Raw genomic sequence first — 27,451 nt, 5'->3', positions numbered from 1 at the left:
TATTTTCAAATGAAAATTTTATGCCATGATTTTATCAAAAGTTATAAAGAAGTGATTTACACTGTATCTTGATTGAAGTTAATTTCTTTTGAAAGATTAAATGAAATGTAACTAGAGAATAATAATATGCTTATTGCAAGGAAAAGTTAAACTCTCAAACTCCATATCTCAAGCAATAATAAATACTGTGAAATCTATATCATATATTTATTGCTCTCATTCTTATTCTTATATTTCACAAAAAAAAAAAAAAAAAAAAAATTGAGTCCAAAATCAGGTAGATTATTGACAAAATCTAGTATATAAAAAGAGTATTGTTGCAGCCACAAAAAGATTATATGAAGTAATCTCATAAATTACGTGATTTAATGTAATCTGTTAAATTTATTTTACAATAAAAATAATTTTATAAATTGATAAATCATATTAAATCATATAAATTTATAAAATTACTTTTATATAATCTTCTAGATTGTTTCCCATACAAAAAAACTTTAAAAAAAAAATCTACTTAAAAAAACACAAATAATCAGAGTATATTGTCCCAACACTTCATGATACGAAACAAGCCCATTTCGGTTTCAAATAGGAATGTTTAGTCCAACTATAGGAGTAGGCCCAAACAGTCTTATAGAGATCGTACACTTCTTCGTCCCCAGGTTACTCAGAGAAAGCGAGCGAGCGAGCGAAGCATAAATCAGATTGAAAATGCAGAGTTTGAAGCGATTGATACCCCAGGCTTCATCAAGCCGGGCTGCGATTCTTTGTGATCAGATTTTGAGGCACCATGAGAATATCTTTCATCTTCCTTCACTGCATTTAGCTCAAAGGTCCTCCATTCGCTTTCTCGACATTTACCAGGTATTCTATACATTTTTTTCAAATAGAATCTCTTTATTATTATTTTCTTCCATCAACTATGACAACTAAGGCTTCTATTCTGATTTTTGTTTTCTTTTCCTTTTTTTAAACCTCTATTTTTTGTAGCTGGGAAACAAGGCGGCTATCGAGAAAGAGCGTGCTCGTCTGTGAGTCTGAAGTTTCTTTTTTTTTTTTTTCCTCTTAGATACTTTATGTATTGAATGCTATAAGTAATTGTTCATGTGATTTAGGGCAGTGCCGATGAGATGAACAGGGGATACTTTGCCGATATTTCGGAGCTCAAGAAACATGGTGGGAAGGTATTGTAGCGAAAAAATCATTTTTTTTTTATCTTCTGCTGGGGTAAGCAAAGGCCTCTGCCCTTCGATTTCGTTGAGAATTTGACTTTCCTTTCCGCTGAGGGAATGATTTGCATAGCGTATTACGTGTAGTGATATTGAATTGGAATGATGTGATTGTGAACTAGTTTCTAAACAATTTTAAAAACCACTTTCTATATCAAGCATTGGATTCGATTAAAAAACTGTGTTGAGATGGCCAGATAGAGTCTATATTTAGTGTGACCAATCTACATAATGGGACCTCTGAGTTGTGATTCTTTTACTTCAACCATTATGATGTGTGATCAAACCTAATAATCTGTGGAGTATAGTATGTAAGTCATGTTCTTTAGTTTATTCTTGACTGTACAGAATGACTTTATTAGTAGTATTTGTGCAGATTTCTATGGCAAATAAAATTATAATTCCTGCAATGGCAGCCGTGAAGTTTCCTGACATAGAAGTGAACTACTCTGGTAATAAAACATGGAAGCTGCCTATCACTTTCAATAGAGATATTGTTGATGCTGAAAAAGCAGCTATTCCAAAGGCAACATTGCTATGTCTTTCATTCGGTGCAAACTCCCAGGTATAGAACGTTAGTTATGATTGTGCACCAAAATTTCTCCCAGGTATAGAACGTTAGTTATGATTGTGCACCAAAATTTCTCCCAGGTATAGAATGTTAGTTATGATTGTGCACCAAAATTTCAGGTGCTTCACCAGTTCACCAAATGCCAGTGGTTTTTTTGTTCCAAGTTGGATGCGTATATTACATTTGGATATCTTTACTACACCTTTTAATGTGCAAGAAAGCATGTAATCTGTTGTGATTAATGAGTATACGGTTTCATGGACTATATATAATTTACAGAACTTAGGTCTAGGAGCTGTTTGCCAGCTGGAATAAAGTGATTAGAACTACAAGGAAAATAAGAGAAGGGAGTTGGAGGGTTTTACTTTTTTGTTCCTTTTAGCGAGGGTGGGGGTGCAAAATGAAAACGTTAAATATGGATGATAAGCATGATATTTGTGTCAAATATCAACCCAAGTGTGAACAGTAGCTCTTCAACAGTCTTAGATAGCTGCTCCAAGAATCAGGCTTGTCTCCAAATATCAAGTTTGTCTCTAAATATCAAGATTGTCTCCAATACATCAAGTTTGTCTCTTACAGTCACTTTTATTGTTTGTTTGTCTCCTGAAACTTCTCCTTTAAAAGGAGATTATATTGTAAACGAAATAGTGGTTGTGGGATATAGAAGAGGGTCATTTGTAGAGATAGAGATAATCTTGTTGGAGTTTGTATATTTTATACAAATACTTTAAAATCTATTGTTTCCGCTACAGTGGACGTAGGCAAATTGCGGAACCACTTACATATTGTCTCTATCTTGTGTTTGAGTGTGATTTTGGGTGGTTTTGATACAAAAATTGGTATCAGAGTTTCGGTTTTATGCTACCCAGAAAATTCAAGTAAATCAACTTTTGATCACACCAGGAGGTTCGTCTTGACAAGAGGAACACGCTGCGGCAAACGGCATCAAACACGGACGTCAGAGGAGCTCACACGCACTCCTAGAATGTCGGAAGGTGCAATTCACACGCTAATGGTCGTCCAAAGGTTGAAGACGAGTGCAAAACACGCGCCCCCATTCACACCTGAGGTTGAAGACGCGTGAGTTATACGCTCTCACGCGACCCCACGCGCTCCAGAGGAAGATGACGGGTGAGATACACGCACCCCCACTCTCGCCACGCACTCCGCTGCTATTCCTGTTCGATCTGGACCATTCAAAGTTTCAAATCTGTTTTGGGCTTGATCTAAGCCATTCGGAGTCTGATTTTGACGATCCAATAGTGCTTTTCAACTATTTGGATCATTCCGGACTCATCCGTACAGTTGAAATTTTGAAATTCGTTTTTTAAAGTTAAGTAATTTTTCAGATGGAATCAGAAGGAGAAATTGTAGGTGATAGGAGCTCTGGAAATGCAAGTATCTCTGGGCGTATCTCCATGGTGTGAAATGCCAAATTTGAAATTGAGAAGTTCGATGAAACTAATAACTTTGGTATGTGGCAATGTAAAGTCATGAACGTTTTGATCCAACAAGTTGCTTATGTCCACTATAGCGGAAACAATAGATTTCAAAGTGTTTGTATAAAATATACAAACTCCAACAAGATTATCTCTATCTCTACAAATGACCCTCTTCTATATCCCACAGGCACTATTTCATTTACAATATGATCTCCTTTTATATGAGAAGTTTCAGAAGACAAACAAACAATAAAAGTGGTTGTAAGAGACAAACTTGATATTTTGGAGACAAGCTTGATATTTAGAGACAAGCTTGATATTTGGAGACAAGCCTGATATTTGGAGCAACTACCTAATACTGATGGGAGCTACTGTTCACACTTGGAGAGTCGCTTATACTTGAAGAAGAAGCTCTTTAGATTCCAATTTCGAGAAGGTATGTCTATGTCCGAACATTTTAATAGTTACAATCAAATACTTGCTGATTTGTAAAATTTGGATGTAGAAATCCAAGATGAAGATAAGGGTTTACTTTTATTAAATTCATTGTCTGATACATATGAGCATTTGATTACCACACTTTTGTATGGGAAGGAAAAAATTAGTTTTAACGATGTATCTAGTGTTTTGATAAATAATGAGTACTGCAGAAAAGATAAGAAGATACAGCTAAATACATCAAATAAAGTCTTTATAGCAAGAGGGAGACCGAAGTTAAGGTATCTAGAAAAGAAGAAGGATTCTCAATCGAGAACACGGGCCACATCACGTGGTTCATCAGTCGGCAGAAGATTTGCCAAAGATGAATGTGCCTTTTGTCACAACAAAGGGCATTGGAAAAATGATTGTCCCAAGCTAAAGGGGCAACAGAAGAACCAACCCTCCACAACCAATGTCGCTAATAGAGATGAAGATGCAGATCTTGCCTTAACAGGTTATCATTTATTTGTCATTCTGATGAATGGATAATGGATTCCGGGTGTACCTATCACGTGTCCCAATCGGGACTAGTTTACTGACTTCACAAAGAGTGATGGAGCAGTACTTATGGGCAACAATAATGCCTGTAAGACATAGGGAATAGGTAGCATTCGGCTGAAGCTGCATGATGGAACTGTCAGGACATTGACAAAAGTTCGGTACGTTCCAGACTTACGGAAGAATCTTATCTCACTTGGGACTCTGGATTCAAATGGATTCAGAATCACCATAGAAGATGGAATTCTCAAGGTAGTAATGGGAATTCAGGTGACAATGAAGGGCTCAAGGAGAGGAAATTTGTACTTCTTGCAAGGAAGTACTGTTAGTGAAAGAGCTTCCACAGCTTGTGAGAAGCTAGATGAGACTGATGCTGACACCACCAGGCTTTGGCACATACGTATGGGGCACGCTAGAGAAAAAGTTTTGCAAACACTTGTAAAGCAAGGCTTACTCAAAGGTGCCAAAATTGGTAAATTGTCTTTCTGTGAAAACTGTGTATTAGGGAAGCAGATGCGGATCAAGTTTGGAATCGCAGTCCATAGTACACAGAGAATACTTGACTATGTACACTCCGATATTTGGAGACCTACCAAGAATGCATCTTTGGGAGGTAAACATTGGTTTGTAACATTTATTGATGATTATTCTCGTCGTGTATGGGTGTACACGATGAAGCATAAAGACGAAGTGTTGAAGATCTTTCTTGATTGGAAGAAGATGATCGAGACTCAAACCGACATGAAGATCAAGTAGCTCAGATTAGATAATGGAGGTGAGTACACTCTAGACCCCTTCATGAAAGTATGTCGGAAAGAGGAAATTGTTAGACACTTCACTGTACGATGAACACCGCAACAAAAAGGTATGGCAGAACGGATGAATCGTACTTTGTTAGAGAAAGTACGGTGTATGTTACTGGATGCTGGATTCAATAAACAATTTTGGGCTGAAGTTGTGACATATGCATGCCATCTCATCAACTGATTACCAGCAGCTGCCAATGGCGAGAAGACACCCATTGAAATATGGAAAGGTACACATGCTACTGATTATGACTCTTTACACATTTTTGGATGTCCAGCTTACTATCATGCTAAAGAAAGTAAGCTTGATCCTAGAGCTAAGAAAGCAAAATTCTTAGGCTTTAGTATTGGTGTAAAAGGGTATAGACTCTGGTGCATAGAGTCAAAGAAGGTAATAGTCAGTAGAGATGTTACATGCAACGAATCTGATATGCTCAAGTCACATGAGCATAAAGACTCCCATGAAGGCAGTCATGATAGCAAAGCACATTGTGAGTCACAGAAGATGAAGTTTGTTACGCCAAAAGAATCAAGAGTTGCTAATGGAGAGCATGGACAACTTGAGGTTGATAGTCCAGTCACGATATCTCCAAGCCAACCTGAATCAATTGCAACAAACAGGCCGAGAAGAGAGACACGTTTACCAGTACGTTATGCAGACTTTGTGACGTATGCACTTCCAGCTGAAAGAGATCAGATCCCAACCACCTACAAAGAAGCCATACAGCCTAGTGAACAGACTGAACGGAAAAGTGCAATGAGTGAGGAGATGCAGTCTCTTCATAAGAACCAAACATGGGAGCTTGTGCCGCTTCCAAATGGAAAGAAGTCAATTGGTTGTAAGTGGGTTTTCAATCAGAAAGATAATCAAGCTGTTAAAGGTGGGGTGCGATTCAAAGCTAGATTGGTAGCCAAGGGCTACGCTCAGACAGAGGGAATTGACTATAGTGAGGTATTTTCTCCTGTTGTTAAATATTCATCTATTCAGATATTGCTAGCTTTGGTTGCACAATATGATCTTGAGTTAGTCCAGTTTGACGTAAAGACGGTTTTCTTACATGGTGATCTGGAGGAGGAGATTTATATGTCTCAACTGAAAGGTTTTAAAGAAGCTGGTAAAGAAGAATTAGCTTGCAATCTGAAGAAATCTCTCTATGATTTGAAGCAGTCACCTCGGCAGTGGTACAAACGTTTCGACCGCTTCCTGATTGACTTGAAATACACTCGTTACCAATACGATCACTATGTGTATTTCAAACAACTTGCAGATGGATCTTTCATTTAATTGCTTTTATATGTAGATGACATGTTGATTGCATGTAAAAGCAATGTAGAGATAGATCGATTGAAAATTCAATTAAGTCAATAATTTGAAATGAAAGATCTATGAGAAGCACGAAGAATATTGGGAATTGAGATTAACAGAGATAGGGTGAAAAGCACAGTTCACCTCACTCAGAAGCAGTATCTGGAGAGAGTACTACAAGGTTTCAAGATAAACTCGAAGACGAAACCTGTAAGTACTCCAATGGCCGTATATTTCAAGCTCAATGCATTGCAGTCTCCTAAAAGTGATGAAGAGCGAGACTATATGAAAAATGTCTCATATACAAGTGTTGTGGGAAGCTTAATGTATGCCATGGTGTGTACACGACCTGATATCTCTCAGGCCGTCAGCTTAGTCAGCCGATATATGCATAATCCTGGAAAGACACATTGGCATGCAGCTAAATGGATTCTACGGTACATTCTAGGGATCGTAGATCTTGGTTTAAAGTTTGAGAAGAGTGAAGATAGTCTAGTAACTGGATATGTTGACACAGACTATGCTGGTGATCTTGACAAAAGACGATCGACAACTGGATATGTGTTCACTATGATTGGAGGACCAATTAGTTGGTGATCTATTTTGCAGTCTACAATTGCACTATCCTCAACAGAGGCTAAATACATGGCTGTGACAGAAACCGTGAAAAAAGCCATTTGGTTACAGGGATTGGTAACAGATTTGGGCTTTAAACAACAAGAGGTTATCATTTACTGTAACAGTCAGAGTGCAATTCATTTGGTCAAGAATCAAGTGTATCATTCTCGAACAAAGCATATAGATGTCCGTTTTCACTTTATACGTGAGATATTAGAATAAGGAGACATTCTACTTCAGAAGATTGGCACTAAAGACAATCCAGCAGATATGTTGACGAAAGTCGTCACAGGGATCAAATTCCAACATTGTTTAGAATTGATCAATATCTCACACTGTTGAGGACCTTCGGTTGCGTTGGTGCCTTAGGGCACATTTGATAGCGAAAATCTCTCATGTTAGATATAACGAGTATTTCAAATAAGAGGTAAAATCATTTGGAGGAAGCAATAGTTTGCAGCAGCTTAATATGGCACACATGAGTGGAGGGAGTGATTGTTAAATATCAACCCAAGTGTGAACAGTAGCTCCTCAACAGTCTTAGATAGCTGCTCCAAATATCAGGCTTGTCTCCAAATATCAAGTTTGTCTCTTAATATCAAGCTTGTCTCCAAAATATCAAGTTTGTCTCTTACAGCCACTTTTATTGTTTGTTTGTCTCCTGAAGTTTCTCCTATAAAAGGAGATCATATTGTAAACGAAATAGTGTCTGTGGAATATAGAAGAAAGCCATTTGTAGAGATAGAGATAATCTTGTTGGAGTTTGTATATTTTATACAAATACTTTGAAATCTACTGTTTCCGCTACAGTAGACGTATGCAAATTGCCGAACCACTTACATATTGTATCTATTTTGTGTTTGGGTATATTTTGGGAGGTTTTGATACAACAATTTGGTGCCCAAATAATATTATATTAGGTTTTAAGGCATTTTCAAAATGGAAGATACGGTAAAAAATAATTCAAGATTTTGTGCACTAAGTAGAAACAGAAATAGAATCATCATACCAGTTCAATTATTTCTCACACTTGGTCGCTTATATATTACTCCGCCAATTAGGCTGCCTGAAAATTGGCATGCCTCACTATTTTCTCTATATTTTATAAATCCAAATCCCAGAATTTCCTGGATCATTTATTTTTTTTAAAAATAACTTAGTTGATAGGTTCGGCTCTTACTATTTTATCCTCTAATAAAATGTTCGTTAATCAAAGAAATAAATTTGGTTAGCTTCCCTTTTAAATATTTGTATTGTTCTGTTGCTGCAACAATCTGGTATTATTTCCTTGACATGCAATGATTGATTCTTGGAGTGGGCCTTTTCTAGGTGCTTACAGTGATTCAAAAGATGTTCAGCTATACGAGGTACAATCACTTTTCCTGTTTTTTTTCACCCCTACACTTTGTATATGTTAGTAGTTAAATAAATCCCAGTACTTGGGGGCAATCCCCAGCATTACAGGTTTATGAGATCAATGCATCTAGTTTTCACAACTCGATCATCTACTCATCATTGTATTTAATTACTCGCAAATTTTCTTCTCTGTTCCTTTTGTGGATTCAGATGTAGGTCAGTGCAAGTGTCTGATTAATGCAATCATTTAAAGGTTATATGATTTTTTCATGAAGTTGCATATAAATGTGCTGAGTGAGTTTCCATGAAAAAGTGGGACTTCTTCTCTCTCTAATTTACTCCAATTATCCTCCTTCACTTACCAGTCAAGCATTGAAAACTTGAGCCGCAGTCTCATGGCAACTATATTTTGAGTGGCAATATCATTTGCCAGATCATGCCTCCGTCAGAATTGTGCAAGAGGGTGTTATATGATATGCCAACATTTTTTTCTCCCTTTCTCTCAACGGAGTTGTGGTTTTGTGACATTTTTGCATACTCAATCAAATTACCACTTGCGCACATAAAACTGTTTATGAATTCACTATTTTTGTTTTCTTTCTGCATGAAATCTTTTCTCCTTTGAAAATATACTAATGCTCAGAACATTAAAGCAGCAATATGATTTTTTTTAAACGACCAAAACAACACACCAGCTGAGTGTGTTGAGTTTGCTGTTATGCAAACATTTAGGAAGGCTATTTAAGTGTTTTTTTTTTTTCTTACATTACCATTGTACTGTAGCTGTTTTATCTTTTTCTCGGGAAAACACTAGTTGAATATAGGGAAAAATCAAATGTTCCACACAGTGTTTCATAGTTGGTTCATTCCAGATTAGATGCAAAGGTACATCTTAAAGATTGTAAATGTGTTTTACAAACATTTTCAATGGTTAGTTAACAAAGTTCAGAATAAATTGCATATGCCTTATTTTAATCTTTCACGATGCTCTAATAATTTATCAAGGATAATTATCTTTAAATTTTTACATTTAAATTATCAATGAAATACTTCATTTTTCCCAGGTGTCCTTCATAGACTCGTGGTTCTTATGCCGGAACCCTATTAAGCAGCTGCTTCTTCGGATAATGAAAAAATCTAATTATGAAGGGAAGGATACACTTCAGAAGCAGATTGTATATTCATTTGGTGACCATTATTACTTCCGAAAAGAATTAAAAATTCTGAACCTTCTCGCTGGGTACAAAATATTTCCATTTCCAAACTTATTTAGTGGGAAGGAAGTAATTAGTTTTAGAGCTACCATTCGCTGACATTTTGTCATTTCCATCTGTAGGTATATTTTTCTGCTGGACAAATTTGGTAGAATAAGATGGCAAGGCTTTGGTGTGGCAACAGAAGAGGAGCTGTCATCCCTTCTTTCTTGCACATCACTTCTTTTGGAAGAAAAATGAGGTGGCCAGAGCATTTTCTTAAGGTACTTTTAGAATAAGCAGGAAGAGAGTTTCACTGATATTGTTAGGCCTCAACTTCAATGGATCAGAAATACCCTAATATGATGGAGATGTTGATATCTTTAGGCATGTTTCGTTTTTTAATTTCTTTTTGCCCAAAAAGGTAAGCTAGTCTTTCCTTTCTCCCTGTTTCTGTTGTATTATACCTGTTCTTATTTCTAGATTTTCGTTTATCTTTGGGAGTTTATTAAGGTACCCTTTATTCTGCAGAATGAAAATGTAAAAATTAATATTAAAATAACTTTTTTGAAATAGAAATTGTTTTAGAATAACTTTAGCTCTGGAAATTTGAGCAAAACTTAAGAGAATTTGAGGATGAACCTGTGTGGCTTGAATTGTTTGGGAGATAAGGTCAATGATTTTACTGAATTTAATTATAGTCTTGAATAGTCTATAGATTCAGTTGTGAAAAGGCCTTATTTATAAATTTTACCTTGACCAGTCCATAAATATGATTATATTCTGAAATCTCACGTTTTAAGTTCGGCCAAGACAAATTATTTTGGATATCTTGTATCAGAAAAGGGGGTAGAGAGAGGGAGAGAGAGAGGATGTAGTTGCAATTGAATGCTGGTAAATTCTCTATTTTTTTAAGAAAAAAATATATATAGGTAAATTAATATGTCACATCCAAGCGTGCACAGAAACTAAACCCAATCGGATCCGAACGCTAGTCTGTCAATCTGATTAGCCTTTACTTCTCATGGGTAATTAATTACCTGACAAATGAGAGAAGAATAGAAGGTTCTCGTATATTTTCTCATGGAGTAAAGCTAAACAACCTTTTCAACCTCACACACTTTATTTTTTAAAATTTTGAACTTTTTTTAAATTTTTTTTCGAATTTATTTTTTTAAAACTAATTCAATTATTCTATTCATTATTCATATATTAAATATTTGATAAAAGAAAAAAATAATAAAAATTAAAAAAATGTAGTATGTAGAAGTTGAATGAATAGTACGAGATTATGTAGATTTTTTCTTTCTCATGAGTCCTTCTACAGTCAATGCCCGGCCCTCCCGCTTGATGTGTCATGCTTCTGTCATGCCACGTGTCATTATATTTATAAAAATTTTAAAAAAAATGAAGGAATCAAAACGTAAATGTGAATTTTTTTTTTTTTTTTAGAAGAATTTCAAACTCCAAACTCCTATTTTGAAAGTTGGGAGTTATGTCAACTAGGTTACGGGCCTTTGGCATAAATGTAACTTTTCATATCTCATTTCTGGGTGAGTTCTCCAACAAACAGTCTCAACAAAAATATAAGTGAAGTTCCCAATTTAAGAACAAAAATTCACAAAAAACTCGATCAAATTAAATGTCATTGAAGAAAGGAAACTTCTACTCTTAAATTCTAGGTTTGGGTATTTTGTAAATAGTAGTGAAAAAGTAATAATAAAATATTGAATAGTAGTGAATAGTAATAAAAATAAGTGAAAAGTAATAATAAATAATAATAAATAGTATTGAGATATTTGTACTCTTATCCAAACAACTAAGAATCCTGAGTTATCTGAGAAAATAGTACAAACATTATCTTCTTTTTCTTTTACTACGCTCGTCTCAGTTTTCTCACAGCCAAACAGCAAACATGGATTTTAGCAGATAAGAGAATGTGAAATAATTACCAGCAAAAATGTCAAAATGTGCGTACTACCAAAGGTAAACGCAGATCTGACATCAACACAAAACAACAACAGCCAAACAAAAAAGTAAATTCAAGAACTTTACATATTTACAAGAAAGTTAATACAGAGACGCAACGCGTATTGACGAGTATGTATGAAATGTAAGACCCACCCAATCTCAAACACTTCAATTAACAAAGAGAAAAGAAATCTCTTTAGAAGCAAATAGATAGAATAAAAAAGTAATGAATTTTTTAAGTCAGCTTCATGTTAACAAGCAAACGGTTCCTATAATAGTTTTTCAAGAAAATAACAAGTTTCATACAAATATGTGTGGTTTGGCTTGCGGATGATGGGATTCAAAGAAAAATCTATGGGTTTGGCTTGTGGATGATGGGATTCGAAGAAAAAACGATGGGTTTGCCTTGCGAACAATGAGTTTGGGAGAGAAGAAGAAAAATTGACGAGAAGAATATTATGCACTCAATTTTTTTTATTATTATTATTTAAAAATAGGACACGTGGGCATTCCACGTCAAGTGGGAAGGATTACACCTAATTTATTTTCACAAATCCTGTCAACTTCATCTCATCTGATCTAATCATTATAATTTTTTCAAATTTTTATACAAAATAAAATAAATAATTCAAAATTTTCAAATTCTAAAATAAAAATAATATTAAAAACATATTTTATAATAAAATTTTATTTAATTTTTAATTTTAATCTTAATTCATCTCATTTTATCAATAAAAACAAACTAGAGCTGATAAAAATACAAAAAGATAGTTAACACGTGCTGTGAGAATACCCGTCGGCAATTTGACAACTGAATAGAACCCTCTTCTCGTGTATATCACGTCGCTGAGTTTCACAAGTAGTTTCTAAAACGCAAAAGAAAAATCAACTCCACTTTAATTACCGCTATCATGATTCGTTTCTTTCGTAAATTCATCTAATTCATCATTATAATTTTTTTAAAATTTTAATATAAAATATAATAAATAATTTAATTTTTTCAAATTTTAAAATAATAATAATATTAAAATATAATATTCTAATAATATTTTATCATCTCAACTCGATTTAACTTAACTCAACTCAACATCTAAACGCTTTTACATTTGATTAATTTTACATATTAATCACATTAATAAAAAAAATCATTTAAAATATAATATATCCATTAATCTAATCAAAAAATAAAATAAAAGCTCCTAAATAAAAATAAATAAATAAGATTCTCTTTTTAGAAAAAAAAAAATACTCTAAATACAAATGAATTATACAAAAATAATTTTATAGACTGGTGTGGTTTGATATGATTCGTCAAATTATAAAATTACTTTTATTATAAAAAAAAGTCTGAAAGATAATATGAAATCAGGTGAATTTATGAAATTATTTTTATGTAATCTCTTTGTAATTATAGCAGTAAAAAAAAAAAAACACAACCCTACAACTTCTCTTTTGGCTCCACATTGCCCCGTGGCCATGAATATGTTATCACTAGCCGTGATCATTGACCGAAACAACGTGAGGTTATTTGGGAAAGAAAAATGCTATGTACAAGAGCATTGAAGAACCGTGGGAGAACCCTTGCCCCCGTGGCAAAATAAACGGGACGTTTTGGCCTCTTTTCATCATTTTCCTCCATCATTCCCTTACTCCCGTGAGAACCCTTTCCTCTGTTTCGAAACCCTCTATCATTCAAAACAGATTTCACTCTAGCCTCCATCCCGCCTCCATCTCTTCAGCACGATGGCATCTCTCCCCTTCGTCTCTGCCTCTCTCTTTCGTCTTCAACAATTTCACTCCCTTCGTATCCCTCCATTCGCCTTCAAGAAGCTTCGTTTTCACTCCAGCCTTCAATCCCTTCAGCACGACAGCATCTCTCTGCCCTTTGTCTCTGCAATAAGCTTCTGTTAGATGAAAGTGGCTACACGCATGCGGAATTTCTCTCCCAGTGACCCAAGCTTCCTCAGCAAACTTCTTCATTTCTCAAAACACAAAGCCACCATCATTTTTCTATTAGTCATATTCTGCATTTTTCTTTCTCAAATCGAGTTTGATCTATTTTGAACCAAAATAAGTTCTGTTAAACGAATAGACAATATCATTTAAAAAAAAGGACCCCTGCTTTTCTAACCAGAAAGATCCCTGCTTTCTCTGGAACACTTCTTATATGTGGAATAGTAGCCTTGCTTCGCACTCTCTCATCAATGTTCACATTGTAGATAAACGTATCTGATTTGGTGGGTTTTGCTCACTCTACTATACTTACTATTGACATGAAGAGAGAGCTGGAGCTTGGGTCCTTGGGAATGGACAATATGGGTTGAATTCAGTTTGAAGGAGGGGAGTGGAGAGGTTGCTTGTTTCCTGTGAATTTAATTTCCCTTTGACTAAGTTTCTTTGGATATGGAGAGAATTTATTGGACGCATTTAGTGGCGGTCCTTTCTTCCTTCAAGTTTTCCTTCTTCCTTTCATCTGATGGTCTTCTCAATTTTATTTTTCTTAAAAAAAAAAAAATTATGTCAGAGCCACTTCATCCAGTTACACACAGTTTCGCAAGGGTGGTTGTAAGTAGCAGAGTTTTTTTGGAAAGAGTCGTGCAGCTCCACTTTATAGCTGGTTGTATTTTAATTTTTTAATTTTTTATTCATATTTTTTTAATAGATTTAAATATTTTTAAAATATAAAAAATATATATCAATATATTTAAAATCATTTCTTTAATCACTAAGTAAAAAGAAAAATTAAAAAAAAATCACCAAACAGTACATTTGAGCGGTTAGTTTGGAGCGACATAATAGCCCTTTTATTTAGGAAAATAAATGAATTCAAAGGTTATTAGTACTATTTATTATGAGGAGTTTGTATCAATGGTGCAATGACCCGTGAAAGCTTGTGAGCAGTCTGTTTTTGTCTTTGTGGTTTTGCCCATTACCTACAGCTAGCGTGAGTATTCGATCTATTAGGTAGCTAAGGTTGAAGAATGACACAATATTTGGATTATACCACATTTCATTACCTAATCCACCCAACCCATATTACCTGTTACCAAGAGCATTAGCTACTTAGCAATTGGATAACACTTATAATCAACAAAGACTTTTTATGGGCAAACGGTCTGTTGAGATGTTGCTTTCACTCTGACTTCACTGAAAATCAAGAGACCAATTTGCATCCCATCGTCCTTTTGATGGGGGAGATAAGGGATAATGATGTGGAAAATTTTGAACATTTGTATTGATCTTTCACTTTGATTCCGATAGAAAATTGAGAGAATCACAGAGCAAGAATGGAAGAAGTGGTCTGTTTGGAAATACAACTATTCTCAAATACTCTCAAACTACTTAATTATTATTTACAAATTACTCGTTACTATTCACATACTATTTTATTCTTATTCATAAATCATCTGGAATATTCTTAGCATTCAGACAGAACCTTAAAAGTACTAAAGATGAATGGTAGTTGATTTTTTTTTTAAGTTTATTCCCTTAATTAATAAGTTGATCGTTGTAATTAATTACACTTGCTATTCATTGCTTCATAAACTTCAGCACTACTATGTTTGATAGTAAATTTCAAGGACTAATTTATGTAATAAAAACCACAAGTAAGATTTTAATACTTACCTTATTTCTTTAATATATAATTGATAGGATTTTTTTTATACTTAGGCGATTCAGATGTGCCTTATAACATATATGAATACATGTATAAATATTTCAGACGACAACATTGTATTAAGAATATCTCAGATTATATGTAAAACATAGTGTGAATAGTAGTGAATTAATAGTCTAAAAATACTTGAGAACAGTTATATTTTCAAACAAACTCTAAATGAGTAATAAATAATAAATATTATAAATCTTGTTAATTTATGTATCTATCTCTCCCGTACTTGAGGTTTTTAAATTCATGCAACAACCGAAGGGCTCTCAATTTTTTTATTTGTGTGTGAAAGAAAATAAAAGTTAAAAGTAATAAGAAGGTACAAGAATATTAATATAAATAAATTTTAAATGGAAAATAATGACCAAAAGATATAAAGTAATACATGTTCATTGTTTAAGATTAAATATACAATGTTAGTTTGATCCATACGAGAGTTTTATATTGTACAAACCTAAAAGAAAATGATAGTGTGGGACTCCTTTCCAAATCATACATACATAATACAACAAGAGTGATGCTAGAGCCACCGCTGGTGGCTCCCGCTGGAAGCCACCGCTGGCTCTAGCATGAGTTTTTTTATGTGTTTTTTTTACAATTATTTTTATATAGATGTTTTTAACAATTTTAAATATTTTAAAAAAATAAAATAAATTTATAATATAATTAAAAAACACTTCCTTAATCATGAAGTAAAAAAAATTATTAAAAAATACTTCCTTAATCACGAAGTAAAATAAAAAAATAATTTTTTTTTACTTCATAATTAAGAAAGTATTTTTTAATAATATTATAATTTTTTTAATTTATTTTTTAATATTTAAAATTATTAAAAATATCTATATAAAATTAATTGTAAAAAAAACACATAAAAAAATACATGATAGAGCCCAACGGTGACTCCCAGCGGGAGCCACCAGCGGTGGCTCTATCATTTTCCAATACAACAAACATGTAAAAGCATCTCTGACGAGAACTGATCAGAAAAGCGACTTTGATATCTTTTCTTTCTTCTTTCTTTCTTTTCTTTACAAGGAAAGTAGCCAATAGGTTGACTTCTCCACGAAGGGTAAGTAAATCACAATTTATTTCGTACGGAGATCTGCTCGTCCATGCATGCATGTATATATTTTATAAATTACTTTAAATATTTCAAAAGAAAATTTATAAACTTATTTAAAAATATTTTCTTTAATAATAATAAAAATTATTCTTATCAGTTATTATTTATTACCTTATACCGAGCACTCCCAATGGCTTATTTTCTTTATCTTATATTTTAAAATATATTACTAAAAATTATTTTTTCTATTTTATATACTGACTTTTATAATACGACAGACATAATCTTATCTATTTTTTTATATTATTTAATATTTTTTATTTATTTTAAATGTTATATTATCTACACATCATATATTTTAAATATTTATCTATACATCATATATTTGTAATATTTCTTTATATATAATATAATATTTTATATTACTTAAAAAAAAGAGTAAAACGATAAAATAATATCAGCCTTTATTATTAATAATATCAAAACTTCTGCATGCATAAAAGTTAATGAATTATAAACGGAGTGTTAAAGAGTAGATGAGAGATAATATAAAAGTAATAAAATGGTTAAAATAAAAATAAGATAAAAAATAAAGAGAATGAAATGAAAAAGAAATAATAAAAAATCATTTAGAAGAATGAACAATAACTTCTACATGTAGAAGATTTATTATAATTAAATGTAAAATAGAAATAGAATAGATGATGTAATAGAAAATATTTTTGGCCATCTTTTTTTATCTTTTAAGAAAAAGTGTATTTTATAAAATTCATTAGAAGTGTTTTTATATTTTATAAAAACTAAATATAAAATATAAAAATAAATAATAACTAAAGCATAAAATTTCTCATAAAAAAAATTACATAAAATAAAAATCAATAACTTTTGTCTGGATAGATGTATCTCGGTAGATGCAGCATTTTTATGATTATATATGGACGTAAACAGTGATAATATCAAGTTGTCAACTCAAAGTTTGATGTGTGCATAATGAATAATCTTTCGGTCAGATTCATCCAGTACCAGAGATTCAACTTGACGTGACCGATCATAGAATAAAAAAAATAATAAAATATACTAAGATGTTCAACATCTCTAATAATAATAAAAAGTGATATCAAGTATAAAACTTTTTATGACTAATACCCATAAATAATAAATACGGCAAAAATATACAAATTCCTTATATATAAATAATAAAAGTATTATTACTGTTTCAGATAGATATAGCTGCAGTAGGCACTATAAAGATACCATAGCAATTCTCGGTTGTGTTTAGATATTGAAATGAGTTAAGTTGAGTTGAATTAAGATAATAAAATATTATTAAAATATTATTTTTTAATATTATTATTATTATTTTAGAATTTAAAAAAATTAAATTTTTTATTATATTTTATATTAAAATTTAAAAAAATTATAATGATGAATTGAGATGAATTAATAAACCAACGAAACCTTCCTCACTTGGAAATTGGTAGGCGGCGCCGGTTGCCCTTCTTTCCACAAAACCACTCATGACTCAACCCATGCTTTCCCACTCAAAAAAAAAAAAAAAAACGATGCTTTTCAGTTGAGCGGTCGCTGAGTACTACCGCTTTATTTTGAATTTTTTTAATATATTTAAATAATTTTAAAAATAAAAAATATATTAATATATTAAAAATTACTTTCTTAATTATTAAGTATAAAAATTTTAAAAAAAAAATTAAAAACATAAACAATCAAAATAAGTAGAGAAAACGATTAAAATGAGTAAACAAAATAAGAGTATAAACTAACATTTTCCTTCCCAGTTTCCTGTACACTCGCTATATACCATACCCTTGTCGTTTTATAAATAAATAAATATAAACACATTACTTTTGAAAACATATTGGGAATAAATACTCTCAACTATTTCATATTATTTTATTTTATTATTATAATTTTTTTAAATTTTTATATAAAATATAATAAATTTTTTTAAATTTTTTAAATTTTAAAAAAATAATAATATTAAAAAATAATATTCTAATAATATTTTATTTAACTAATCTAAAACTATCTTATTTCATCTTATTATCTAAACTAGATCTAAATAGTAGTAAAATAATAAATAGTAATAAAGTATTTGTGAGTGATAATAAAATAGTCTAAGCTCCCAAACACAATTTTTGTTATAAAAATAAATTTACAATTTAATATCATATAAAATTATATCAATTCATAATATCATAATTCGTGATTCGCTTAAAAGTCCACCATATTAAGTAAAGCTCCAATAATAGGAGAATTTTAAAAAATAAGATAGCAACATTAGTTATCATTTTGAAAAATTATACTCATAATCTCTACACCACATATTATATATAATTTTTTTTTATTTTATCTTATTACATCTGTAGTATATAGATGATGAGTAGAAAAATTTATTTAATTTAGTAAGAATAAAAAAATAAAAAATAAAAAATCAAATATAGTGTGTATAATAAAGATAATGAATATAATGTGAATATAACAATTTACTGTTATCATTTTTGTAGACGTTTGTAGTTTAGGGGTTTTATTATTATACCCCCGCCCTGCTACCGTGGGGGTGGGATAGAAATCGCACTCCACCCCGCTCTCGTTCAATTTATGGTCTAAAAATTTTTTTAATTTAAAAAATATTTTTAAATTTAAATTATAATATAATTTTTAGGCTAATCCATCCAACCATACGAGAGCGGGGCGAGCAGGAGGGGAGGGGGGTAGCCTCCCTGCCCACCCCTAAATTGGATAGCATCCATTAGCCTCGCTTTTTGCATGTACTCCTCGTGTGAAAAATTGCTACGAGAAAAGTTGTTACAAGAGTACGCTGACAGTTGAGTGTAGGGACATGTTGGGAATTATGTGTAAAAAGTGGCAGAGGGAGTCACTCATTCCCCACGTCTTTCCTTCTTCTCTCTCGTTCACTGCTCTTCGCTTCCACTCTCTCCACCCTCTTCTTCTCTCCTCTCTCCCTCTCTCTCTCTCACACATCTTCTTTTTCTTTTTTGGCAATATTTCCCTTTGCTTTTCGTCTCGGACTCTGACCACGTTCGAACCGGTGAGTTACAATGTCACGGCGGGGAGCTGGGAAGCAACCTGACGCTAGCCGCAACCAGCCCTCTCCTGCGTCTTCATCGTCTCATCAAGGCAGTGGGAGAGGTAGAGGAGGTGGCCGCGGCGGTGCTAGTGGAAGAGGTAGTGTTGGTGGCAGAGGAGGAAGAGGCCGTGGTGCTCCTTCGGGACTCTCTACCGTTCCTTCGCCGGCTGCTGCTTTTCCTGCTTCATCTCCAACTGAGGCTGATTTTCCCGCTGCACCTGCACGGGCGGCTCTAACTCCGTCTTCTTCTTTTGCGTCGTCAAGCTCGGTACCGCCTTCGACTTCGATGTCGACGACTGCTCTGAGCAGTGAAATCGAGGGGCGGCTCAAACTGCAGACTCCTGCGCACAAGGATAGGGCGGCGGCGCCTCCGATGTCGTCGAAGGCTTTGTGCCCTCCGAAGAGGCCGGGCTACGGTACCATTGGCAAAAAAGTATTTGTTAGAGCAAATCATTTTCTGGTGGAACTTGCAGACAGAGATCTGCATCATTACGATGTCAGTAACCATGCTCAAAGTTCTTTCCTTATTTTTTTTTCCCGAAATATCTGTTCATATACCTTTAGCGTCTTGTGCCTACTTGGACGACCTGCATTTGTTACAGAAGAAATTATTTGTTCGTTACGCTTTTTGTCGTGGTTTTTTATTTATTTTTCCAAGTCTATATTTTTGAGACTTGAGTGAGATAGCATGCTTCACCTTTCCCACCATCTAACATCATCGGCAGTCTTGTTAATTGAGGTCTTTTGAGTTTTACCCATATACTACGATTAGTTCGACGTGTAGTTATCCTGTGGATGAAGGCGTTTCTCTTTTATCTTTTGAAAAAAACATGAAATGTGATACGTTTGTGGGAATGTCGAGAAGTGGTTCGTGTCTGGAGATGATATTTACTTTTTATTTTATATCGTTTGTCTTGAAGACTAGCCATAGTTTCTGCTAAGAGCAAAACAAGTGTGAGTTCTTTTGCTTCTCAATTTCTTCGTTCTTGGGCATTTTGTGAGATCTTTTTTTTTTTCCCTGCGTTATCAAGCATTAATTCGTGTACTCATGATATGGCTGTTCGATTGCTTTAGGTTTCGATAAATCCAGAGGTTCCCTCCAAGAAAGTCAACAGGGATATTATGATTCAACTAATTGAATCATACGGTGATTCTCATTTGGGAAGGCGAAATCCTGCTTATGATGGCAGGAAGAGCCTCTATACGGCAGGGCCATTGCCGTTTAAATCCAAGGAATTTGCTGTCAAGTTAATTGATAATGATGGTCGTGGTGCCTCATCTAAATCAGCGAGGTATTTTCTTTTGGTTTATCCGGCTGTGTATGTTGTTTTAAGTTTATCTTACGTTTGCGACTTTTATCATTTCAACTTTCATTTTATCTGAATTGTTCTTTTCTGCTTGACATGCAGGAAAGAACGTCAGTTTAAAGTGGAAATTAAGTTGGCTTCTAAAGCGGACCTGCATAATCTTCGAGAGTTTTTATGCGGTAAACAGCTGGATGCTCCGCAAGAAACAATACAAGTTCTTGATGTTGTCCTTAGAGCGGCACCATCTCAGAAGTAAGATGCTCTTATCTTCTTAGAAACTTGTGCCTTTTTGTTGTCCTCCGTTTATGGTTCTTCTCAGACATACAGCAGCAGAAAATACGAAACTTCTCACATGCATTAACCTGGTGAATTTTTTACGACAGCTATACATCCGTGGGGAGGTCATTTTTTGATCCAGAGTTGGGTCCAGGAGGTAAGCTGGGAGACGGCATTGAATATTGGAGAGGTTACTATCAGAGTCTTCGGCCAACTCAGATGGGACTTTCCCTCAATATTGGTATTAGTTCACTCTTTCTATGCTCTTATGGGATCCATTATGAGTAACTTGTTGATTCAATTGCAATTACATTGACATTTCCTTGCTTTTAACGTATGATTGCCATGTTGCAGATGTGTCAGCCAGGGCTTTCTATGAATCAATTCTTGTGACAGAGTTCGTTGCAAAACATTTCAATTTCAGTTTTTCAAGGCAACTGTCTGATCAGGATCGCAATAAGGTTATTTCACTACTATATGATGTTATGGGCGATTTAATTAGGTCTTTGGATGGAAGATTTGAGTATTTAGCAAAAGAGATTCCATGGAATCAATTCACAATTTTTGGGAGAATTACTTGGGGAAGTACTGAGATATCTCTTCTGGTATCTGTGGATTCCAGATATTAGGGTGAATAGACTTATCTCTCTAGCTTCCTTTTAAAGGATGCCTCCTATCCACTATATAGATTACTAAGCTTGCTTAAATTTGTTTGGGTGTGTGTGTGCACGTTGAATGCTTCATTTCTTACTTTTATGAACTTGATGTCTGTGTGTGTTTGTGCATGCTTTGTTTCTTTTAATTTTATGAATTCATGTCTGTGTGCTGCCCAGATTAAAAAGGCACTGAGAGGTGTCAAGATAGAGCTTACTCATAGGGAGCATTCCAGACGTTACAAAGTTGTCGGGGTATCCACTCAACCAACTAGCCAGATAACGTGAGTTACCGTACTTATGTCTTCTCTTTTCTGCGATATTAGTATATGGAATTATGGAATTAGCATCAGGAAGTAGATAGTAAACATTAGTGCCCATTCATCAAGCTGATAGGCATCTTTGGTTTTATTTTGTTTTGTTTTCAAGAGTTAGATTAAAAAATTGCAAAATAAAAGCATTATAGATGCTTCAAGTGAGTGGGGCATGGTTTATGAAAGATCTATATGAAACTTCAGCATGTTTGGTAAGTGAAACTTTCTTTAATATTTTAGAACGTTTAAACTAAGATTTGTGATTTTTTATGGAAGAGAGTAAGTAGAATGAAAATAGCGTGGATTGAATTTTTTGAGATGTATTGTGTGTTGGAATTTGTGAAAGTTGGCAGGTAGAATTGAAAGGTGGTTTGGGTAAAATTTTGAAATTTTTATTGGGTTTAATTATAATTGTTTTGGTTTGTGTCGCTTAAAAAATTATAGTTGTTCTGGTTTGTGTTTTTTTTTTTAATGTGAACTTAGGCAAAGGATTAGATGAAAATTTGTTTTTGAGAAAATATATAATTCTTTTGTAGTTTAATGAAAAGATGTTTGGATTGAAGTTGAAATTTTTTTAGAAATCAAATGCTCCCTTTTTTTTGTCTTCGATTTATCGGGAATCTGTCAGATTTTTTTGCAAATCAACCATACCTTTTTGTTCTTATTTATCTGGAATCTGTTAGAAACTACACTTTTTAAATGGATTCAGTTTGCTTAGCATGATGAGGCCTAAATCTAACAATGAGAGTGATTTAGTAGTGACTTGTTTATTTCATATCTGGTGGCTATGCTTAACTGCTGTATTCTTTAACTGCATTTGTATTTTTGTTGGCCACAATGACTGGAACCACTTACCAACATTGTTTGTTATTGTGTATCTCACTTCTCTTGCACTTCTTTTTGTTGCGATTTATTTTTTTCTGCTACATAATTTGAAATCTTTGTTTCCTTTTCAGGTTTACTCTTGATGACAAGAAAACAAGGATGTCGGTTGTTCAATATTTTCGTGACAAATATAATATTGTGCTTCAGCACTCGTCTTTGCCTGCCCTTCAGGCTGGGAACGATGCCAATCCTGTTTATTTGCCTATGGAGGTTGTCTTCTTACCATTGGAAGATTTTTCCATTGTTAAGAATTAGGCAGTTCTGTTTATAGACGTTTTTCTTTGTACTACAGCTTTGTAAGATTGTTGCTGGACAGAGATACTCGAAGAGATTAAATGAAAGACAAGTAACTAACCTTTTAAGGGCAACTTGTCAGCGGCCTAAAGAAAGGGAAAGTAGTATTGAGAAGGTACTTTCAATGTGTGACTTTGGTGATAGATTGTAGTCTTTAGCTTCAAATGATGGCATATTGATTCTGTATGAATGGAGACCTGCTTGTGGTAGTAATTTATTGATGGGTTTTCTTTTGTGATAGATGGTTACACTAAATAATTTCAATCAGATTGAACTTGTAAATGAGGAATTTGGGATTGAAGTAAGGGACAAACTTGCAGTGGTTGATGCTCGGGTTTTACCATCGCCAATGGTAATTTTGCATCTATGTTTCTTTCAGCTATTTTAGAAATCGTATATTGTCAAATCTAATTTATCACTTAATTTTTTGTAGCTTAAATATCATGATACTGGAAGAGAATCAAGGGAAGTTCCCAAAATGGGGCAGTGGAATATGATAAACAAGGTGACAGTTATTTGATTAGCTCTGGAAAATTGTGCTTGTTTAATCCATACTAAATGATGCTGGTATTGGAAGATGTCTGTTTTTTTTATTCGGTGTTGGGTAGGTGGGTGGGGGGCGGGGCATTAGCTCTTGCACTGTGTTGCACTTTGTATTTTGATAATAGAGCTCCAGCACTATTTAGTATGGAAGTTCTATGATTTCGTCTTTTATGTGAGCCTTTAAGCTTTTAATTTTCAAAGGTGACGTATTCTTGTATATTGTGAATGGACGTATTATTATTAATAATTTAGTTGAATTTCAATGGTGAAATGACATCACTTAGATTATCATTTGTAATGCTTCCATTGTAGAAAATGATCAACGGCGGTAGAGTAGACTTTTGGACGTGTGTGAATTTGTCTACACGTGTGAACAGGGATTTGCCATTTGAATTCTGTGATCAATTGATTAACATGTGCAACAGCAAAGGCATGGTATGGTTTCATGAATTACTTTCGAATGCATGATGCAAATGTAGAATGTTTGCTATTAATTTGCGGACGCTTATTCCATCTGCAAGGTTTTCAACCCAGATCCTTTGATTCCCATACGTTCAGCTCATTCTGGTCAAATCGAGAAGGCTCTATATGGAATTCATAAAGAATTGGGAGGAAAACAACTTCAGCTGTTGATAATTATTTTGCCTGATACCAGTGGGTCATACGGTGAGTAAGTTAATTGGTATTCCTATTTTATGACTAGAATTTGTTTCCTCCAATTAAACGATTCCTTGTTGCTTGCAGGGAAAATTAAACGAATCTGTGAAACTGAACTGGGAATTGTTTCTCAGTGCTGTCAGCCAAGACAAGCATCAAAGCTTAATAAGCAGTATTTTGAAAATGTGGCTCTCAAGATTAATGTGAAGGTTTGTTCTATCTGATGTCTGATTGTCAATTCTTATCAAATTCTTTGATGGTTTCACTTGATTTTAAAATTTCTAGGTTGGGGGACGGAACACTGTGCTACAAGATGCTATTCAAAGAAAAATTCATCTTTTGACTGATCGCCCTACAATTGTATTTGGTGCGGATGTGACACATCCACAACCTGGCGAGGACTCAAGTCCTTCAATTGCGGCGGTATGTTTTGTAGATTTCATTACACTTTTTTACTGAATTGTAATGGTTGGTTTACCTATTTGACACAGGTTGTGGCTTCAACGGATTGGCCGGAGGTAACCAGGTACAGAGGATTATTTGCTGCACAAGCTCACAGGGAGGAAATTATTCAAGATCTTTATAAATTAGATCAGGATTGTCAAAGGGGTCCAGTTCATGGAGGAATGATCCGGTAAGGAGCTGACATGTATAGTGCTTTAATACTTTTGTGGAAGTGTTTATTTCTTTGTTCTCATTGTCCATTGGTCACATTGTAGGGAACTACTTAAAGCCTTCAGGATTTCCACTGGGGTTAGACCCGAAAGGATTATATTCTACAGGTAGAATTGATGTTCGATCATGCAAAAAATTAGATCGTTTTTGCACTTTCTTATCTGATATTGTTTTATATTACTTTGGTGCAGGGATGGTGTCAGTGAAGGCCAATTCAGTCAAGTTCTGCTTTATGAGATGGACGCGATAAGGAAGGTATGATGATCTTGCTGAGATGTCAGCTTCAGAATGCCTTGCCAGTTGGTAATCAGAATGAATACTGCAAGGGCATAGAAAGCTCTCAAATGCATATTATGAACTCTAGTTTTGATTTTAATATAATAGTCTGGCTTTTTTTAATTATATATTGTGTTTGATACAATGATTTTATATTTTTGAACGAGTTGCAAGATCAATTCAGTTTCATCATTGGAATGATCTCACAAGTACTGTGTTGTTCTTGAGATGATCAGTTGATGCAACTCTCTAATTTGAAAGCATTCTTCTTCCAGGCCTGTCTCTCACTAGAGAATGGATACCTACCACCAGTTACCTTTGTTGTGGTGCAGAAAAGACATCATACACGCCTTTTCCCTGTAGATCATAGTAGACGTGATCAGATGGACAGGAGTGGCAATATTCTTCCAGGTTCGTAAGTTGTCTCCATATGGTCAATTATTGCTCCTTGCTTCTTAACCACAGTTGTATGAATCTCTGTGTCCAGGAACTGTTGTTGATACCAAGATTTGCCATCCAACTGAATTTGACTTTTACCTCAACAGCCATGCTGGAATTCAGGTAAACCTGGGTCATTATGTTGCTTAAATTTGAAACTCTTGGCTGAAATTAAGGCTGGATGCATACCCAGGAACATACATATATTCTAAAGAAATAAGTTGGTTTATCATTCTTATCTTATTTGCAGGGAACTAGTCGTCCAACACACTACCATGTGTTGTATGATGAGAATGGATTCAGCGCAGATGCATTGCAAATGCTTACAAACAATTTATGTTACACGTAATGTCCCTTTAATCCTCATTCAGTAAACTCTTCCTACTATGCATTATAAACATTTCTGCGTTGTTTATTTTGTAACTTCACTCAACATCCTTTTCAGGTATGCTAGGTGCACACGATCAGTTTCTATTGGTTTGATTTCCTTCCTCTTGCTTTCCCTTTTTATTTAAGTCGTGAATGCTAATTTCATCCCTCGAAATGATGACTACTTGTACAGTCCCTCCCGCATATTATGCCCACTTGGCTGCATTTCGTGCTCGATATTACATTGAAGGTGATTCATCAGAAAGTGGTTCAACCAGCGGGAATGAGAGCATAAGGGAGTTTCGGGCCCTTCCCCTCGTCAAGGATAACGTGAAGAATGTTATGTTTTATTGCTGAACTGGTAACCCTTTCTTTTCCGTGCTTATTTTGGATGATACAGCTCTTGGTAAAGCCCTTTTGTTTCGTACTTTTTGACAGTATGATGCCCTTACGGCCTGCTGTTGGTTCTTTGGTATGAAAATGGAGTACCCCAGGTCCCCAACCCATGCTTCATCAGTACGGATGCTTTTGGTGCTGTACAGAGTAAATAGATATACCTGAATAGGGGTGTCCATAGTTTTATATGTAAAGGATTATTGACTTAAATTCTCTTTTGGGCCATAACATTCGTGTTTATGTATAACTGCTGGCTTTACCATGCACTTTTGAACTCCCTTTAATTCTCTTGTGAGGATGTGAAGATCATTGCTTGTTTAGGTTTTTAACTTTATTTTTTTACCAGAAATTATTGGGGTTTCTTTTTCAATCATTGATGATTTTGTGGAGAGGATGAAGTAAAAACTGTTAAATAAACAAATGGACGAGGAAAAAAAAATCATAATTAATGGGGTAATGGAACAAAGGTTTGAAATTGTGTTCTTGGTTTGCCAAGTAGGCAATGGCAGGGGAAAGGTAGATAACTTTGTAAGAATGATTTGTTTCAGCTCATTCTCACTTCAGATGCTTCATTCAACTCCATAAATTGAATCAATTTGTGACGTTACATTTCAATGACATGGATCCCCCACGCCATCATGCAATATTTATTACCAAGTTAAATATATTATTTATCCTCATGTAGTGGTTTGGATTTAGAGATATTTGGGATGATTTGTAAATTGTAGAATAAAAATTGAATTATTTATTATATTTTGTATGAAAATTTAATAAAATTGTTTTGGAAATTAAAAAAGTTAAATTATTTATTATATTTTGTATGAAAATTTAAAAAAATTATAATAATGAGTTGCGATAAATTTAAAATTATCGTACTTTTTGTCATCTTCAGTCATATCTATTCACGTGGCCCATTTTAATTGGTTTTACATGTCAACCCATTAAATGAATAGTCTTGAATGAAAAATTACAGTGTTTAAGAAAAAGAGACAGAGTAAACCCGATTATAAAGCCTAGTTGTGTTTCTCTCAATTCATATCATCTTATCTCATCTAATCA

At 33.9% G+C, this 27,451-nt stretch overlaps 2 protein-coding genes across 4 annotated transcripts; both read left to right on the top strand.

Moving 5' to 3' along the window:
- Positions 1 to 642: 642 nt before the first annotated feature.
- LOC109000664 lies at positions 643 to 9,944 on the top strand. Of its 2 annotated transcripts, none has more exons than XR_004798354.1 (7): positions 643 to 861; positions 988 to 1,028; positions 1,118 to 1,181; positions 1,603 to 1,791; positions 8,277 to 8,314; positions 9,368 to 9,543; positions 9,640 to 9,944. XR_004798354.1 is itself a non-coding variant. In XM_018977617.2 (7 exons), exons 1-7 carry the CDS (start codon positions 709 to 711, stop codon positions 9,755 to 9,757), a joined length of 813 nt encoding a protein of 270 aa, XP_018833162.1. In that variant the 5' UTR covers positions 643 to 708; the 3' UTR covers positions 9,758 to 9,944. The 2 variants fall into 2 exon arrangements, 1 of the variants encoding a protein (XP_018833162.1); XM_018977617.2 differs by having other exon boundaries at positions 8,243 to 8,314.
- Positions 9,945 to 19,164: 9,220 nt separating this feature from the next.
- Positions 19,165 to 26,698, top strand: LOC109000665 (protein argonaute 5-like). 2 transcript variants are annotated; one of them, XM_018977620.2, is made up of 23 exons: positions 19,165 to 19,805; positions 20,384 to 20,601; positions 20,719 to 20,868; positions 21,000 to 21,133; positions 21,247 to 21,353; positions 21,726 to 21,829; positions 22,816 to 22,954; positions 23,037 to 23,153; positions 23,280 to 23,390; positions 23,472 to 23,543; positions 23,894 to 24,016; positions 24,103 to 24,247; positions 24,326 to 24,447; positions 24,524 to 24,661; positions 24,730 to 24,872; positions 24,958 to 25,020; positions 25,105 to 25,168; positions 25,465 to 25,600; positions 25,677 to 25,750; positions 25,878 to 25,972; positions 26,073 to 26,104; positions 26,190 to 26,357; positions 26,435 to 26,698. In XM_018977620.2, the coding sequence occupies exons 1-22, from the start codon at positions 19,281 to 19,283 to the stop codon at positions 26,351 to 26,353; spliced, it is 2,976 nt and encodes a 991-aa protein (XP_018833165.1). In that variant the 5' UTR covers positions 19,165 to 19,280; the 3' UTR covers positions 26,354 to 26,357; positions 26,435 to 26,698. The 2 variants fall into 2 exon arrangements, with proteins under 2 accessions (XP_018833165.1, XP_035540838.1); XM_035684945.1 differs by lacking the exon at positions 26,435 to 26,698 and having other exon boundaries at positions 26,073 to 26,081; positions 26,190 to 26,280.
- Positions 26,699 to 27,451: the final 753 nt, after the last annotated feature.

This window comes from Juglans regia, chromosome 14 (genome assembly GCF_001411555.2).
Source record: "Juglans regia cultivar Chandler chromosome 14, Walnut 2.0, whole genome shotgun sequence".
NCBI lineage: Eukaryota > Viridiplantae > Streptophyta > Magnoliopsida > Fagales > Juglandaceae > Juglans > Juglans regia.
The sequence above is the reverse complement of the archived record's forward strand: the minus strand, read 5'-3'. Positions and strand labels throughout refer to the sequence as shown.

Excerpts from the sequence above, each read along its gene's own strand:
- LOC109000664 (XM_018977617.2), top strand. The coding sequence starts at position 709 with ATGCAGAGTTTGAAGCGATTGATACCCCAGGCTTCATCAAGCCGGGCT. Across the intron at positions 1,182-1,602 it reads TCAAGAAACATGGTGGGAAG|ATTTCTATGGCAAATAAAAT; the intron begins GTATTGTAGCGA and ends GTATTTGTGCAG. Across the intron at positions 9,544-9,639 it reads ATTCTGAACCTTCTCGCTGG|GTATATTTTTCTGCTGGACA; the intron begins GTACAAAATATT and ends TTCCATCTGTAG.
- LOC109000665 (XM_018977620.2), top strand. The coding sequence starts at position 19,281 with ATGTCACGGCGGGGAGCTGGGAAGCAACCTGACGCTAGCCGCAACCAG. Across the intron at positions 23,154-23,279 it reads GGGAAAGTAGTATTGAGAAG|ATGGTTACACTAAATAATTT; the intron begins GTACTTTCAATG and ends CTTTTGTGATAG. Across the intron at positions 24,017-24,102 it reads TGTGCAACAGCAAAGGCATG|GTTTTCAACCCAGATCCTTT; the intron begins GTATGGTTTCAT and ends TCCATCTGCAAG.